The following is an 18,730-nucleotide window of genomic DNA, read 5'->3' as shown; positions in this document are numbered from 1 at the left end:
AATATAATATTACTAGGAAATGCTGTGAGCCCATGGCAATGCTGGACTAAGAAATCCTTTGGACCTTAGCCAGGGGAATGAAAAAGCTGCTCATCTCTGAAATGTCAAGGTTTTGAGATTTCCCCTGTACCTTTTCTAATGACCGCATTGAAGTTGTACAGAATGAAACAAGAGCCAGTCTGTTTTTTGTTTTTGTTTTTTTTTAATAGAGATGGGGTCTTGCTCTGTCACCTAGCCAGAAGTTCAGTGGCAAGATCCTAACTCACTGCAGCCTTGAGCTCCTGGGCTCAAGCGATCCTTCTGCCTCAGCCTCCCAAGTAGCTGGGACTACAGGTGCCCAGCTAATTCTTTAAATTATTATTTGTAGAGATGGGGTCTTGCCATATTGCCCAGACTCCTCTTGAACTCCTGGCCTCAAATGATCCTCCTGCCTCAGCTTCCCAAAGTGCTGGGATTACAGATGTGAGCCACCACACCCAGGCAGCCAATCTTCCTTTGTGAGAGAGGGCTCTGGGGCAGATTTTCTGAGGAATAGGGGGTGAAGCTGTGGACTCAGAGAAGCCTTTTCTATCATATGTAAAGATCCTGGCTGAATTGTCCCCACCATAGTGATACTGTTGATACCTTAGTTTTATGTTATTTATCCCAGGCTTCTAGATTTTTTAGGTCCTGCCTTGGGAGGAAATAAAAAATGTAATCCTGTTCCTGCTGGGAACTGTAATTACGCTGTTTCTATAACAGTATAAAGTTTAAATTTAATGCAGATCTTAGATACATTTTATTACTATTGCTTCATGAGATTCTTTATCTAATTACAACTGTCATCAAGTTTGTCATTTTACTTTCAAGAATACTGAGCATTGGCCAGGCGCGGTGGCTCATGCCTATAATCCCAGCACTTTGGGAGGCTGAGGTGGGTGGATCACTTGAGGTCAGGAGTTCAAGACCAGCCTGGCCAACAAGATAAAACCCTGTCTCTACTAAAAATACAAAAATTAGCCAGGTGTGGTGGCATGCACTTGTAGTCCCAGCTACTGGAAAGGCTGAGGCAGGAGAATCATTTGAACCTGGGAGGCAGAGGTTGCAGTGAGCTGAGATCACACCACTGGACTCCAGCCTGGGTGACAGAGTGAGACTCTGTCTCAAATAAGTAAATAAAAGAATACTGGGCAGACTCCAAACAGGGTATGGCATGTGTCTGGACTAACTAGGAAAATAGAGAAGATTTCTGCTGCCTTTTAGATGGGGGCTCTTTGGAATAACTTGGAAATAATAGTGGCTACATTGAGTGCCTGACCCTAGAATTACTGCTTGTGACTAATGGTATGTGTATTGGTTGTCGATTGCTGTGTAACAAGCTACTCCAAAACTTAACAGCTTAAACCAACATGCATTTGTTATCTCACAGTTTCCATGAATCAAGTATCTGAGCACAGCTTAACTGGGTTCTCCGTATCAGGATTTCTCACAAGCCTACAATTAAGGTGCCAGCCCGGCCTGATGTCTCATCTGAAGGCAGGACTGAGGAAGGATCTGCTTTCAAGTTCATGTAGTGATTGCAAAATTCACTGCATTCCTTAAGGGCTATTGGACTGAGGGCTCCAGTCCCTGCTGGCTGTTGGTCAATGCTAACTTCACATCTTGCCATGTGAGCCTCTCCATAGGGCAGCTGCTTCACCAAAGCAGGGAAGGGGAAAGAGTTGGCTGGCAACAAGAAGTCACGGTTTTTTATAACCTAATCATGGAAGTGACATCCCATTACCTGCGCCATATTCTATTGGTTAGAAGCAAGGTTCAAGGCCGGGCACAGTGGCTCATGCCTGTAATCCCAGCACTTGGGGAGGCCAAGGTGGGTGGATCACAAGGTCAGAAGTTCAAGACCAGCCTGGCCAGCATGGTGAAACCCTGTCTCTACTAAAAATACAAAAAATTAGCCTGGCATGGTGGTGCACCCCTGTAATCCCCGTGACTTGGGAGGCTGAGGCAGGAGAATTGCTTGAACCAGGGAAGTGGAGGTTGCAGTGAGCCAAGATCGCGCCACTGTACTCCAGCCTGGGCAACAGAGCAAGATTCCATCTCAAAAAATAAAGCAGCAAGGTTCAGGAACTCAGGCTTATTTAAAAAAAAAAAAGAAAATGAAGAAGAAGAAAGAAGGAAAAGGGGCTGGATACGGTAGCTCATGCCTGTAATCCCAGTATTTTGTGAGGCCAAGGAGGGAGGATTGCTTGACCTCAGGAGTTCAAGAGCATCCTGAGCCAACTAGCAAGACCTCATCTCTACTAAAAACCAAAAAAATTAGCTGGGTGTGATGGTGCACACCTGTAGTCTCAGCTACTTAGGAGGCTGAGGCAGGAGGATCACTTGAGCCCGGGAGATTGAGGCTGCAGTGAGCTTGATCACCCCAGTGTACTCCAGCCTAGGTGACAGAGCAAAAACTTGAATCAACAAACAAAAAAAAAAAGGAAGAAAAAAGAAGCAAACCACCTCATGTGTATGCCACACTCACAGGAAATTAAAGATGTGAACACCAAAAGGTGGGATCACTGGGGGCCATCTTAGAGTAGTAATTTATATTTAGTATGGAACATATAATAAGAAACACGTATAGCATAGAACATATAGAAATATAATTCATACTTATTATATATTACGATATGTTAAATATTTTACAGCATTGTCTTTAATAATAATAATAAACAAAATGAGGAAAAACAGATTTCGGAAATAGTCTTTCTTCTTGTGAACTTTAAAAGCCATTAAAAAAAAATGATGAAGGACCAGGCGTGGTGGCTTACACCTGTAATCTCAGCATCTTAGGAGGCTGAGACAGGATAATTGCTTTAACCCAGGAGACGAAGGTTGCAGTGAGCTGAGATCGCGCCATTGAACTCCAGCCTGGGCAACAAGAGCAAAACTCCATCTCAAAACAAACAAACAAACAAACAAACAAAACAAAAAACAAAACTACCATAGCCAGTATGTCAGTAATGAGTAAGGATGCATTCTAATAAAACTTTATCTAAAAAAATAGGTAGTGGGCCGAATTTGGCCCATGGGCTGTAATTTGCCAATTCTTGTCTAGACTATAAGCCTCCTAAGGACAGAAACAAACGAGCCTCCTATATGCCAGACTCTGGTAGGTGCTAGTGATGGACAAGAAAGATCAGTCCTCACCTTTGATATCTTCAGTACCCTACTAGAGGGCTGGTTTGGTTTTGCGTACATGGTAAAATCTTGGACAATGGTTTTTGGATGGCCTCAAATGACTCAGACTCCTATAAAGTTTCATCTTGTATGACTTCTGAACTTAACTGTTGCTGTTCTCTCCCATCATTGCCCTCAATCTTTCATCCCTAGTCCAGTGACTTTGTGAATCTGTTACCATGTGGTAGGTGTGACCTGTGTAAAGGTGGTAAAGAACTTTGGTGTAAGACAACTCTCTGAGCCCTTGAAGACTTTATTGAAAGTTGATTTGCTCTTTCCCCAGATCTTTCAGTGTCAACTGTGTAGTAGGCACTGAGTATTCACAGACCAATCTGTTCTTGTAGAGTTTATGGTCTGGTGGGAAAGGCAGATAAATGAAAGCAAATGCATGTTTACAAATCATGATAAGTGCTAGGAAGGAAACAGAAATGTAGGTGCTCAAGGGGGCCAGTGGTAGCAGGAAGAGGAGGGCAGAATCCTGCTCAATACCATGAGTGGAAGAGGACACTGAAGTTGAGACCTAACGAATGAGAAATCGGCCAGGCATGGTGGCTCATGCCTGTAATCCTAGCACTTTGGGAGGCCAAGGTGAGCGGATCACCTGAGGTCAGAAGTTCGAGACCAGCCTGACCAACAAGGAGAAACCCAGTCTCTACTGAAAATACAAAAAAATTAGCTGAGTGTCATGGTGGGCACCTGTAATCCCAGCTACTTGAGAGGCTGAGGCAGGAGAATCGCTTGAACCAGGGAGATGGAGGTTGCAGTGAGCTGAGATCATGCCACTGCACTCTAGCCTGGGCAACAGAGCAAAACTGAGTCTAAAAAATAATAAAAATAAAATACACAAGTCCTATTGGATTAGGGCCCCATCTGATGACCTTATTTAACCTTAACTACCTCCTTAAAGGACCTCTCTCCATGTAGTCACATTGAGGGGTGTTATGGCTTCAACATATGACTTCAGGGGCCATAATTCAATCCATAACACCCAGGAAGGGTGTAAGCAGGAGAATGGCACGCCTTTGGTGGTCATGTGGAAGTTAATTGTGGAAAGTCTAGTTAGAGGGATCTCGCAGCATTTCCAGGGAGAGATGATGGTGGCCATGGAGATAGAGAGGAGGGGATGAATTGCAGGAGTATTTGAGGCAAAAACGACTGGCTTTACTGTTTTATGGCTTTATTTTATTTTATTTATTTATTTATTGGAGGCAGAGTTTCGCTCTTGTTGCCCAGGCTGGAGTGCAATGGCGTGATCTCAGCTCACTGCAGCCTCCTGGGTTCAAGCAATTCTCCTGCCTCAGCCTCCCGAATAGCTGGGATTACAGGCATGTGCCACCATGCCCAGCTAATTTTTTTGTATTATTGATAGAGACGGAGTTTCACCATGTTGGCAGGCTGGTCTCGAACTCTTGACCTCAGGTGATCCACCCACCTCGGTCTTCCAAAGTGCTGGGATTACAGGCGTGAGCCACCGCATCCGGTCTGTTTCCTAGCTTTAATAGTTGACTTGTCTGTATTCTTCGAAACTCTGGCAGTCACTCAGTAGCTCTGTTCCCTGTGCCTAGTGTAGTACTCTGCACCTTGCAGGTGTTTACTGGGTGCTGAGTAAATGCACACCTGTCTGCAGTGTCCTGGAGTGGCGGTCAGAGACATTATGAAGTTTCCAGATCCATACCATACACAGCACCTGAGCTTAGGGATCCTTATTTAGATCCGGGAAAATCTTCCTTATGTCATTTAGGGCTTCAAACAAGTGATTTCTCCCTGTTTTTTTTTTTCTTTGGTACACTAAAATGACAGAGCCAAATTCCTCCCGTGTGTGTCTGTGTTTCGCACACATGCACACTGCAGAGAAGTCGAGTTGAGGACATTTCTTCACTCTCAGCGTAGAGCTCCCTGCTCCTGCTTTCTCACTGAGACTGTGCAGATTGTGTGAGTGGCGAGTTGGTTGTGCAAGGCCTTGCTTGCTTTGAGTCACGGACATGTGGGTTGTCAAATCCATTCCTTCGTGCTTGCTTCCTCTCTCAACCTCAAAGGGCTGGAGACAGTCTTAATATCCAGATGCCTGGCAGTTTGGAAGCAATGATGAAAAGGATAACTTACAAAATGTTGGTATAAATGCACTTAATGCCACAGAACCCTACACTTGAAAAGGGCTAAAAGGAAGCTGAGGTGGGAGGATTGCTTGGGGCCCGGAGTTTGAGACCAGCCTGAGGAACATAGGGAGAGCCTATCTCTTTAAAAAAAAAAAAAAAAAAGAAAGAAAGAAAAGAAAGAAAAAAAAGCCAGGCATGGTGGCTCATGCTTCTAGTCCTAGTTACTAGGGAGGCTGGGGAGCAGGGTAGGAGGATTGCTGGAGCCCTCAGATTTGCTAGTGTAGTGAGCTAGGATCATGCCACTGCACTGCAGCCTCAGTGGCAGAGTGAAACCATGTCTCAGAAAACAAACAATGGTTTGTGTCATCTGAGATGCAAAAAAATAAGAAGAAGAAGAAGAGAAAGAAAACCAACCAACAAACAAAAAGTTAAAACTCTCCAATGGTACAGCTTTAAGAAATTAAAAAAAAAAAAAAAAAAAAGTAGGGAGAAACAAAGCCTGGCATAGTGGCTCATACTTGTAATCCCAGCACTTTGGGAGGCTGAGGCAGGTAGATTACTTGAGCCCAGAAGTTTGAGACCAGCCTAGGCAACATGGCAAAACCCTGTCTCTTCTAAAAACACAAAAATTAGTCGGATGTAGTGGCTTATACCTATAGTCTCAACTACTCAGGAGGCTGAGGTGGGAGAATTGCTTGAGCCCAGGAGGCTGCAATGAGAAAAACAAAACAAAATGGCTAAAATGGTAAATTTTATGTACATGTATTTTACAACAATAAAAAATGTTTCCATATAGTACCTTCACAGTCACCTTGATATATATATATAACAAGGCTGTAGTAACCAAAACATAATATGGGCTAAAAACAGACACACAAACCAATGGAACAGAATAGGGAACCCAGAAATAAATCCCCACATGCTAAAGAATGAAACTGGGCCCCTGTCTCTCACCATACACAAAAGTCAACTCAAGATGGATTAAAGACTTAAATGGGACCACACCTATAATCCTAGCACTTTGGGAGACCAAGCCTGGAGGATCACTTGACCCAGGAATTCAAGACCAGTCTGGACAATGCAGTGAGATCCCATCGCTACAAAAAAAAAAATAGGCATGGTGGCATGCACTGGTAGTCCCAGTTACTTGGGATGCTGAGGTAGGAAGATTCCTTGAGCCCAAGAGTTCAATGCTGCAATGAGCTATGATTGTCCTACTACACTCTAGCCTGAGTGACAGAGTGAAACCCTCCTCTCAAAAAAAAAAAAAAAAAACTAATAAAACTTTATACTAGAAGAAAACATAGGGAAAATGTTTTAGGACATTGGTCTAGGCAAAGATTTTATGGCTAAGACCTCAAAAGCACAGGCAACAACAACAACAAAAATAGACAAATAGGACTATATTAAACTAAAAAGCTTCTACTCAGTAAGGGAAGCAATCAACAGTGTTTCCTGTTGAATAGGAGAAAATATTTGCAAACCATTCATCTAACTAAGGACTAGTATCCAGAAATATACAAGGAACTCAAACAACTCAAAAACAAATAATCCCTGCAGCCATAAAAAAGAATGAGATCGTGGTCTTTCCATGGACATGGATGAAGCTGGAAGCCATCTTTCTCAGCAAACTAACACAGGAACAGAAAACTAAACACCACATGTTCTCACTCATAAGCAGGAGCTGAACAATGAGAACACATGGACACAGGGAGGGGAACATCACACACTGGGGCCTGTCGAGGGTGGTGGGGGGCAAGGAGTGGGAGAGCATTAGGACAAATACCTAATGCGTGCAGGGCTTAAAACCTAGATGACGGGTTGATGGGTGCAGCAAACCACCATGGCACATGTATACCTATGTAACAAACCTGCATGTTCTGCACATGTATCCTAGAACTTAAAGTAAAATAAAATAAAGACTTAGTAGGGAAATTTAGATTTAACATGGTGATGCCGATTTAGTGGAAAAGATGACTTTTAAAAAATTTGGCTTCATTTAATAAAAAATAATTTTAAAATAGTATAAACCATGAAAGTATACATACTGCCAGGAAAATATAAATATAACCAGGGAAGTATAAGTATAACCAATGAAAGTATAAGTACTGCCAGTGTTACTGGGGGTCCTTGCTCCCAGAGCTCCCAAGATGGTGGTGGGCCACTTCCAAGATGGCGGCGGGCCACTTCCAAGATGGTGGCAAGCCTCGTGTTCTCTGACCTGGGGTTCTTGGCCTCACGGATTCCAAGGAATGGAATCTTGGGCCGTGCGGTGAGTGTTATAGCTCTATTAGAAGTCGTGGGTCACGGAAGAGAACCGTGGAACCCAGTGACTAGTGTTCAGCTTGATTAGGACGAAACCAGGCACTTAGCCATGCAGGAACAATGGCAAGCCTTTAGCGCGATCAGGAGTGGCAACGGGTGCTTCCCTGGATCAGGAGCACAGCGGGCGCCCTGCTGGATCGGAGGGATGGAAGTCAGCAGCGGGTCTGCGACGGCAGCAAAACAGCAGTGGTGGACGGCGAGCGAAAGCTCAGTTCGAGCGGTAACCAGAAGGGTGCAGCTGCAAGATTTAATAGAGTGAAATAGAGTGAAAACAGAGCTCCCATACAAGGAGGGGACCCAAAGGTGGTTGCCCTTGCTGGCTCCAGTGCCTGGGTTTATATCCCAATCCTTGTCCCTCATCAGGCAATAGATGAGTTCATCAGGCAATAGATGATTGGCTATTTCTTTACCTCCTGTTTTTGCCTAATTAGCATTTAGTGAGCTCTCTGATTGGTCAGGTGTGAGCTCAATTGCAAGCCTCCTGTTTAAAGGTGGATGCAGTCACCTTCCCAGCTGGACTTAGGGATTCTTAGTCGGCCTAGGAAATCTAGCTAGCCCTGTCTCTCACCAGGAAGGCTTGTGCTTGCTACTGAAAAGCTAAGGCCAGAGGTAAAGACTATGGATTTGGGGAATGAATATTCTTTGAAGCCAGAAGATAATGGCCTGAGGTGCTGAGGACCAGTAGTGCTAGGAACTTTGCATCCATGACTATAGGGCTCTTTAGAACTGTGCCACAGTACAGCATCATGCAGTAGAATCTAAGTTGTTCTTTGTAATAATGAATGCCAGCAATATTTTAAAATAATAATAATACCATTAAAAAGTGGGCAAAGGACATGAATAGACATTTTTCAAAAGGAAACATACAAATCGCCAAGAAGTATATGAAAAATTAACAGTTAATGTTCATTGAATACTTATTGTAGGCTATGTACTGAGTTGAGCATTTTGCATGCATCATCTCACTTAAAATAATGTAGGTCCCAGCCTGGCCAACATGGTGAAACCCCATCTCTACTAAAAATACAAAAATTAGCCAGACATGGTGGTACATGCCTGTAATCCCAGCTACTCAGGAGGCTGAGGCAGGAGAATTGCTTGAACCTGGGAGGCAGAGGTTGCAGTGAGCCGAGATTGCACCACTGCACTCTAGCCTGGGTGACAGAGCGATACTCTGTCTCAAAAGATAATAATAATAAAATAATGTATGTCAATTGTTGAAATTTTGGAAAATGAACAAGTGTGTGTGTGAATAACTGGGTGTACTCTATACATATGGCTTTATAACTTATCTATTAACTTAAGGTCATTAATGCAATGTCATCAAATACTCTTCTGATTATCTAGATTGTTGCACTTTATCCTATAATATGAGATGCCACAATTTATTTACACAGTCGACAATTGTAACCCAGCTTGCTTTTGGCTTTTAATGTTTTACATAATACTTGGCAAAAATCCTCATATAAATATTTGAAAATTTCCTAAGTGTCCATTTGTGAATGTAAAAATTATTTTAGAGGTCTAAGATTTGGTGCAAAACTTGCAATCAGCTACATAGTTCTACTTGAGGCAATTTTCACTCAAAATATATCATAAACCATAGTACAAAAATGGAGCATAGACCTCTCTTTGTGAAGCAGTTGTTTTTGCCTTACATTTTTTTTTTTTTTTGAGACGGAGTCTCGCTCTGTCGCCCAGGCTGGAGTGCAGTGGTGCAATCTCGGCTCACTGCAAGCTCCGCCTCCCGGGTTCACGCCATTCTCCTGCCTCAGCCTCCTGAGCAGCTGGGACTGCAGGTGCCCGCTACCACGTCTGGCTAATTTTTTGTATTTTTAGTAGAGACGGGGTTTCACTGTGTTAGCCAGGATGGTCTCGATCTCCTGACCTCGTGATCCACCCGCCTCAGCCTCCCAAAGTGCTGGGATTACAGGTGTCAGCCACCGTGCGTGGCTGCCTTAAATTTTTAATAATCATTGTGCAAGTTATTTAGCATTCCAGTGTTTTGATTTTTCTCTTCTGCTGGGTAGGAATAACAATAATACTGTTATTCACCATGGTGGTGTGGGAAGTTTCAAAGAGCACATGTCTATAAATTGCTTAGTGCAAGGCTTGGCATGCAGTTAACACAAAATAAATGCGAGCTGCTGTCATTAACAATACTGACTACACGGCACTGTGATGCTTATGTAAATGCCAGGCTGTGTGTCTGTAACCTGAGGTATTTGTGTAAATATTTTCCTAAAATAAATCTAACTAAGGTTGTTCTTCTCACTTGTATGGGGTCATCTTATGCGGTAGATGCTCAAACACAAATTCCAGATACAGAGTGGGCAGTGGTAGTTAGGAAGATAGAAAGGCTAGGGAGTGTTCCTGGGAAGTCAGTAAACTTGGAAGATCTAAGGTTATATTAAAAATGTTGTATCAGAACAAAGGCTCAGGACGTTAGTGTTAGCAGAAACCAGATTTCTTAGAGCAGTGGTTTGTCAACTTTGCCAGCAATCCACAGTAAGATATTCAACTCCAGCTGGGCGCGGTGGCTCACGCCTGTAATCCCAGCACTTTGGGAAGCCGAGGCGGGTGGATGACTTGAGGTCAGGAGTTCGAGACCATCCTGGCTAACACAGTGAAACCCCGTCTCTAGTAAAAATACAAAAATTAGCCGGGCGTGGTGGTGTGTGCCTGTAATCCCAGCTACTTGGGAGGTTGAGGCAGGAGAATCACTTGAACACAGGAGGCGGAGGTTACAGTGAGCCGAGATCATGCCATTGCACTCCAGCCTGGGTGACAGAGGGAGACTCTATCTCAAAAAAAGAAAAAAAAGAAATTCAACTCCATTAACACCCACAATGCAAATAAACATGTGAATGTGTACAACTATTTTATCAAGCAGTACTTATTATATGTGCTATAATCTGATATTTTATAGCCTGTTTCATTTTATTTTAATGTTGATTGTTACCCACTAAATTTATTTCATTGAGACCCCCTAATTTGAAATATTGCCTTGAAAAAAAAAAAAAAAATATATATATATATATATATATATCCTTGTTTAAAAATAAAAGGTTTGCAGCTCCATATTTTTTTTAAAAATCTTACCCAAGCATTTAATCAGTACTGAATGGTTTTGTTCTTGTTTTCATGTCAAGTTGAATTTGGGGGTACTATTCCAGAATATTTACATGTTAGACAATGTTCTGTAAAAGGGGCATTGTAGCAGCATGCAGGCAGTATTCAGCCAAAAACTGGGCTGAATCATAATTCACTCTGGTTTCTCTTTCCTTTTAAGCAGGTAGTTCCAATTTGCCAGCAGAATGAGTACAGAAAGAGACTCAGAAACGACATTTGATGAGGATTCTCAGCCTAATGACGAAGTGGTTCCCTACAGTGATGATGAAACAGAAGATGAACTTGATGACCAGGGGTCTGCTGTTGAACCAGAACAAAACCGAGTCAACAGGGAAGCAGAGGAGAACCGGGAGCCATTCAGAAAAGGTAACCACATGAAGTCCCAGTGACTAGGTCGCTTATAAATCCTCATGTGGGTCGTGGCCACACGTGCCAAAGATGATCGGTCTATTTTGCGTGGTCTAGGAGGGAATCTTCTCTGATCTCTTCTTAGGATGCGACTGACAGAATGGTGGATGGGCTTGGACAAGTACCCATTGTCCTTAGTAAGAAGGGCTGGGAGAGCATATCTGACAAGTTCTGCAGAGAAAATACATTAAGGTCTTTGTTAGTGTGCATATATATATATATATATATATATATATATATATATATATATTGAGGCAGGGTCTCACTGTGTCTCCCCAGCTGGAGTCCAGTGGTGTGAACTTGGCTCACTGCAGTCTTGACCTCCTGGACTCAAGTGATCCTCCTACCTCAGCCTCCTGAGTAGCTGGACTACAGGCATGCACCACTATGTCCAACTAATTTTTGTATTTGTGTGTGTGTTTGTGTTTGTAGATGGCATTTCACTATGTTGCCCAGGCTGGTCTCAAACTCCTGAGCTCAAGGGATCTGCCCACCTCAACCTCTCAAACTCCTGGAATTACAGGCATGAGCTACGATGCCTAGCCAGTGTATATATTCTTAAAATGAAGTTACGCATGCAAGAATCTGCATGTTACTGCACCCAGAAATTTTTAAAGGATACATATCAATCAGTCTTAGATGTTAACTATTAGTATTGTTAAATTGGCGGTATGAGTTATATAAATAACCATCCTTGTGTATGTGTGTGTGTGTGTATATATATATATATGTATATGGTCTGCCCAGGGTCAGGCCAGCATCAGAGGCAGGGTCTAGACCAAGGCCAGCAAACTTTTTCTGTAAAGGGCCAGCAAGTAAACATTTTAGGCTGTGTGGACCACGTGGTCTCTGCCAATGTTGAGTGTAAGTGACCACAGACAGTACATCACTGAGGGCAGTAGAACTTGGCTTGCTTTTACCATGACGCCTTTTCTTTTGTGGCTTTTCTATTTCATCTCCTGCTGGTTCTCCCACCCTGGCAAACAGATGTGGGCTTCTCTTGTAGCTCTTCTCCATGAACAAGCTGAGACTTTTCTCTCTGGACCCCAGATTTGATATCAGGCTGAAAATATTTCCTCCATGGTGTTCCCTAAAATTCTAGCCGAACAACCTTAGCATCACATTCACAGAAATCATTATCATAGTGTTCTGGTTTCAGCCTCCAGACACGCCTCCCTGCAGCCTTAGTCAGAGAAGCCTCGGATTTTAGCTGGTTTTCCTGAGGTCTCTGTTACTGCCATTCTGCCCTTGCAGGCTTTCTAGAAACCTCTTTTTCCCCCATGCCAAACCCCCTCTCTAGTTTCTCTTTCTTGGGTTCTGCTATCTGGATGAGCTATTTTTTTCTAATAATTTTAACCTGTAGAAGATGTGACATGCATGAAATCCCGTTTCTGCAATGATTCTTCCTGTTCTGGTCACAGAATCTGCCTGTGGGGAGATTCTCAGTGTGGGGAGTGCATGCACCCTGGGAGCCCCATCTCACCCAAATGTGGGGAGGCCATTGACTCCTGTATGTTGTTTGTCCGCTACCTTTCCATAGCAAACATTTAGATGGATTACCTCTTAGAGTGGGTTTCTGGTTTTGATTTCAGGCTGTTGAGGATTGAGCTTAAGTGCCTTCTGCCTTGAATCAGAAGGTACTAAACTCATGATACTTGACCAAAATTAAAGTGAAATTCCTGCCGGGCACAGTGACTCACGCTTGCAATCCCAGCACTTTGGGAGACTGAGGTGGGTGGATCACCTGAGGTCAGGAGTTCGAGACCAGCCAGACCAACATGGTGAAACCCCGTCTCTACTAAAAATACAAAAATTAGCCAGGCGTGGTGGCAAGTACCTGTAGTCCCAACTACTTGGGAGGCTGAGGCAGGAGAATCACTAGAACCCGGGAAGCAGAGGTGGCAGTGAGCTGAGATGGTGCCATTGCACTCCAGCCTGGGCAACAAGAGTGAAACTCCAACTCAAAAAAAAAGAAAGAAAGAAAGAAAATGGAATTCCCACCAATCTGAACAGGAAGGTGGCCTCTGTCATAACAGGTCCAGACTGGATATTGGTGAACTAGCTAAAGCTGAAGCAGCCAGACAAGTTACAAGGAAGTTCTAGTTGATTGCCCAAACAGTGAATAAAACATGCTTCTTCCTCATTCCTTTCCCCGCTAATTGCACTGCTTAGTCTCCTATCACAATTTTGGAATCTCTACCAAATGTAGATATCTGATGGGGTGGCAGGAGAATTGGCTCCATGGGGTCCAGGGTCAACTTTGCTCTTGGTGCTTGGTGGCACGCCATCAGACGTGTAGTCCGAGACACAGCAAAGGGACCGGGATTGGGTGCCTGCAGAAATGTCAGAGATGCATGTAGTGGGTGGAAACTCTCATCCCCTGTTTTTTTACAACTCTGCCTGCCCATTCTGGTGGTTAGGATCCTTTCCTGATCATTCAGTTTGCAGGTCATATGTTTTGTAGATTTCTACCCTCGGTATATGGGCATTAAAAGAGCTCAGTCTTGGCCAGGCGCGGTGACTCATGCCTGTAATCCCAGCACTTTGGGAGGCCAAGGCAGTTGAATCACCTGAGGTCAGGAGTTCGAGACCAGCCTGGCCAACATAGTGAAACCCCATCTCTATTAAAAATACAAAAATTAGCCCGGCATGGTGGTGCACACCTATAATCCCAGCTACTCGGGAGGCTGAGGCAGGAGAATCGCTTGAACCTGGGAAGTGGAGGTTGCAGTGAACCAAGATCCCACCACTGCACGCCATCCTGGGTGACAAAGTGAGACTCCATCTCAAAAAAAAAAAAAAATGCTCAGTCTTGAATCTTAGTCATGTTTTCCAAGGGTGATTTATATTCCTAGGGGATTTGGGTGGTTCTCGCTTCTCAAAACCCATATCAAATGAGTTTGCCTGTGACTTTTTACAAAAATTCTTATTCGAATACCTCTCTGTGCCCTTCCCAAGCACACAGATGATGTTCAGTAAATGCCAGACCTCTTTCCTCCCGTTTCCCATGTGCCCTGCCTCCCTCACAGCCAGTCTGCTCTCCTTCTTTCCTCCCTTCCTCTCTTTGCCCTCTTCATCCCTCTTTCCTTTCCCACTGTATTCTCATTTGTGCAATTTCCCAGTTAAGGTCAGTGTCACCCTGACTTCTCTTTCTTTTTTTAATCGTCATCTGTCTTTCTTGACATTTCACATCCTGAATAATTTCCTTCAGAGAATCAGTTCTTTAAGACATCAGAACATGAGTCACCCTGCGAGGTACCACCAGACTGAGTAACACCAGGGACCAGCACCCATTCTAGCAAAACACTGCCTAAGCAGCCTGAACTGCGCTAGTTTCTTTAATGAGGGTTGTAGCACAGAAAGTTGCTTTCTTTTTTTTAAAGAAAGGAAATCCCCTAGCCCAACTAAGCTTTCCTGTTAAACAAGTGCTTTGAGAGACCCATTCAGAGTACTTTTCACTAGAAGGACCTTTATTGTGTTTTGTGAGAAGGAAGGACAGGCACAAACATGCTGTTAGAATGTGCCATGGAGAAAGATAAGCCACAGGTTCAAGTGGAGTAACCTTACCCTTTGTGTAAAGATTCAGCAAAGATTCTCAGAAATGAGCGGGAATGTTTTCGGTGCTATGGGATGAGCTCTGTCGTTTCCTGATGAACACACTTCTCAGCATGTGTTCTGGGAAACACTAGTTTTTGTATTTTTGGAGTTTTCTTGTTGTTTGTTTGTTTGTTTTTGTTTTGAGATGGAGTCTGTCTCTGTCGCCCAGACTGGAGAGCAGAGGCGCGATATCGGCTCACTGCAACCCCGCTCCTGGGTTCAAGCGATTCTCCTGCCTCAGCCTCCCAAGTAGCTGGGATTACAGGCGTGTGCCACCACGCCTGGCTAATTTTTGTATTTTTAGTAGAGACAGAGTTTCACCATGTTGGCCAGGATGGTCTCGATCTCCTGAACTTGTGATCCACCAGCCTCAGCCTCCCAAAGTGCTGGGATTATAGGCGTGAGCTACCACACCCAGCCTTAAAGTGATATCTTCATAAAATAATCTGGAATTAAGAATGTGGGGTCTTTAGAGCATCTGTGAATTAATATTTAGTTGGAACCAAAACACAGATAAAGATGGCTCATTGAAACGTATCAATCGTAGGATACCCTAGGGAATCTGTGAAAAGTGCTGAGGGAGCTGTTCCACTTCATAAGATGCATTTTCCATTTTCGGCACATACCACATATGGGAGTCTACTCTGCCTACTTATTTTCTTTCTTTCTCTGATCGGTTGTAAATTGCCATCCACCTCCACAGCCTAAGAACACCAGAGTAACTGATGCTTGTAAAGTCGCAGGGTGAGGGATATTCCTGCACTGAGTGATTACTGATGGGGAAGGGTGGTGATACTGTGCCATCTCATTTTATTTTATTCTTTTTATTTATTTGTTTATTTATTTATTTGACAGAGTCTCGCTCTTGTTGCCCAGGCTGGAGTGAAGTGGCGTGATCTCAGCTCACTGCAACCTCCGCCTCCTGGGTTCAAGTGATTCTCCTGCCTCAGCCTCCCGAGTAGCTGGGATTACCAGCGCCCGCCATCATGCCCAGCTAATTTTTGTATTTTTAGTAAGGACGGAGTTTTGCCATGTTGGCCAGGCTTGTCTTGAACTCCTGACCTAAGGTGATTCGCCCACCCTGGCCTCCCAAAGTGCTGGGATTACAGGCATGAACCACTGTGCCCGGCCTAGTCTATTTATTTTTAAGATCTTGGGCAACATGCTCATTTTAGAGAATTTGCTTTCAAGTCATGTAATTTATGATTGAACCTTGGGTAAGAATCTCTTGCTCATGGAAACCTAACTCAGCTGGTGGTTTTCTTCCTGCTACTTTGCAGCCCAAGTTCAGAAGTAGATTTTTAATGATAGAAGTCACCATAGGAAGACACTCTCCTTTGCACTAACTGGGGGTTCTCAGTCCTGCCTGTACATCAGAACCTCTTGTGGAATTTTTACAAACTCTCTAGGTGCCTGGACCCAGCCCCTGCAGATATAGAGTGGTTCTGGGATGAGGCAAGGGGAAGAATCTATCATTTAAAATGAATTCAGTGGCCTGAATATTTTCTCCCATTCTGTTGTCTCTTTACTTTGTTGATTGTTTCCTTTGCTTTACAGAAGCTTTTTAACTTGTGATCTCATTTGTCCATTTTTGCTTTGGTTGCCTGTGCTTGTGAAGTATTACTCAAGAAATCTTTGCCCAGTTTAGTGTCCTGGAGAGTTTCCCAAGTGGTTTTTTTGTTGTTGTTGTTGTTTGTTTTTGTTTTTGTTTGAGGCAGAGTCTTGCTCTGTCACCAGGCTGAAGTGCAGTGGCACGATCTTGGCTCACTGCAACCTCAACTTCTTGAGTTCAAGCAATTCCCTTGCCTCAGCCTCCCGAGTAGCTGGGACTACAGGTATGTGCCACCATGCTCAGCTAACTTTTTGTATTTTAGTAGAGACGGGGTTTCACCATGTTGGCCAGGATGGTCTCCATCTCTTGACCTTGTGATCCACCCACCTTGGCTTCCCAAAGTGCTGGAATTACAGGCATGAGCCACCATGCTCAGCCTTCCCCAGGGTTTTCTTGGAGTAGTTTCATAGTTTGAGGTCTTAGATTTAAGTCTGTAATCCATTTTGATTCAATTTTTGCATATGACAAGAGATGGGGTCTACTTTCATTCATCTACATATAAATATGCAGTTTTTCCTTGCATCATTTACTGAAGAGACTGCCTTTCCCCAATGTATGTTCTTGGCACCTTTGTTGAAAACAAGTTTACTGAGGATGTATGAATTTATCTCTCAGTTCTCTTTTCTGTTCCATTGATCTGTGTGTCTGTTTTTATGCCAATACCATGTTGTTTTGGTTATTATAGCTCTGTCATATAATTTGAAGTCAGGTAATGTGATTCCTACAGTTCTATTCTTTTGGCTTAGATTAGCTGTGGCTTTTCTGGGTCTTTTGTGGTTCCCATACAAATTTTAGGATTTTTTTTCTATTTCTGTGAAGACAGTCATTGGTATTTTCATAGAGATTGCATTGAATCTGTAGATTGCTTTGGGCAGTGTGGACATTTTAACAATATTCCAATCCATGAGCATGGAATATCATTCCATTTTTCTGGTGTCCTCTTTAGTTTCTTGCATCATTGCAATCAATTTATAGTTTTGATTGCAGAGATCTTTTACTTCTTTGGTAAACTTAATTCTTAGCTATTTTATTCATAGCTATTTTAAATGGGATTATTTTCTTGATTTCTTTTTCAGATTGTTTGCCATTGGCATACAGAAAGGCTACTGATTTCTGTATGTTGATTTTGTATCTTGCAACCTTACAGAATTTGTTTACCAGTTCTGATAGTTTTTTGGTGGAGTCTTTAGGTTTTTCCAAATATGAGATCATATCATCCGCAAACAAGGATAATTTGACTTATTCCTTTCCAATTTGGATGCCGTTTCTTTCTTTCTCTTGTCCGATTGCTCTAGCTAGGACTTCTGGTGAAAGTAGGCATCCTTGACATGTTCCAGATCTAAGAGGAAAGGCTTTTAGTTTTTCCCCATTCAGTTTGATACTAGCTATGGGTCTGTCATATATGGCTTTTATTATACTGAGGTATGTTGTTCTATACCCAGTTTTTTGAGGATTTTTTTATCATGAAGTGATGTTGAATTGTATCAAATTCTTTTTCAGCATCAATTGAAATGATCATATGGTTTTTGCCCTTCATTCTGTTGACATGACATATCACATTAATTGATTTGTGTATGTTGAACAATCTTTGCATTTCTGGGATAAATCCCACTTGGTCATGATGAATGATCTTTTTAATGTGTTGTTGAATTTCAATTTTCTAGTATTTTGTTGAGGATTTTTGCATCAACATTCATCAATGATATGGGCCTACAGGTCTTTTTGTTTTTGTTTTTGTTTTTGTTTTTTGATGTGTCTTTGTCTGGTTTTGGCATCAGGGTAATACTGGCCTTGTAGAATGAGTTTGGAAGTATTTCCTCCTCCTGTATATTTTAGAATAGATTGAATAGGATTGGTATTAGTTCTTCTTTAAATGCTTGGTAGTATTCAGTAGTGAAGCCACTGGGTCCTGGGATTTTCTTTGCTGAGAGACTTTTTATTACGGCTTTGATCTCATTACTTGTTATTCATCTGTTTGGGTTTTGGATTTCTTTATGATTCAATCTTGGTAGGTTTTATGTATCTAGGAATTTATCAATTTTTTCCTACATTTTCCAATTTATTGGCAAATAGTTGCTCATAGTAGCCACTAATGATCTTTGAATTTCTGTGATAACAGTTGTAATGTCTTCTTTTTCAGCTCTGATTTTATTTATTTGGGTCTCTCTTTTTTTGCTTTTTTTTTTTTTTTTTTTTTTTTTTTTAGTTAGTCCAGCTAAAGGTTTGTCAATTTTGTTTATCTTTTCAAGAAACTAACTTCTTGGCCAGGCACAGTGGCTCACATCTGTAATCCTAGCACTTTGGGAGGCTGAGGTAGGTGTATCACTTGAGGGCAGGAGTTTGAGACCACCCTGGC

At 42.7% G+C, this 18,730-nt stretch overlaps 1 protein-coding gene and 1 long non-coding RNA gene across 9 annotated transcripts in view; one reads left to right on the top strand and one right to left on the bottom strand.

Moving 5' to 3' along the window:
• The window catches only part of ATP8B1 (ATPase phospholipid transporting 8B1), a 154,776-nt gene that overhangs the window by 61,994 nt on the left and 74,052 nt on the right, over nt 1–18,730 (top strand). For 4 of the 8 annotated variants that reach the window (XM_016933787.4, XM_063795744.1, XM_016933790.4 and 1 more), the window contains one exon: nt 10,921–11,123. In XM_016933787.4, the coding sequence (XP_016789276.1) occupies nt 10,943–11,123 (181 nt within the window). In that variant the 5' untranslated portion in view covers nt 10,921–10,942. Of the gene's footprint in view, nt 1–10,917; nt 11,124–18,730 lie in introns of those variants that run through there. The other 4 variants (XM_016933786.4, XM_016933791.4, XM_016933792.4 and 1 more) reach the window with 1 other exon arrangement.
• LOC134808618 (uncharacterized) overlaps nt 7,279–18,730 on the bottom strand; it is a 99,443-nt gene continuing 87,991 nt past the window's right edge. Inside the window, exon 3 of the long non-coding RNA XR_010151953.1 lies at nt 7,279–7,863. This is a non-coding gene — a long non-coding RNA (uncharacterized LOC134808618). The remainder of the gene's footprint in view (nt 7,864–18,730) is intronic.

This window comes from Pan troglodytes, chromosome 17 (assembly GCF_028858775.2).
Source record: "Pan troglodytes isolate AG18354 chromosome 17, NHGRI_mPanTro3-v2.0_pri, whole genome shotgun sequence".
NCBI lineage: Eukaryota > Metazoa > Chordata > Mammalia > Primates > Hominidae > Pan > Pan troglodytes.
This window is presented reverse-complemented; position numbering and strand designations above follow the sequence as displayed.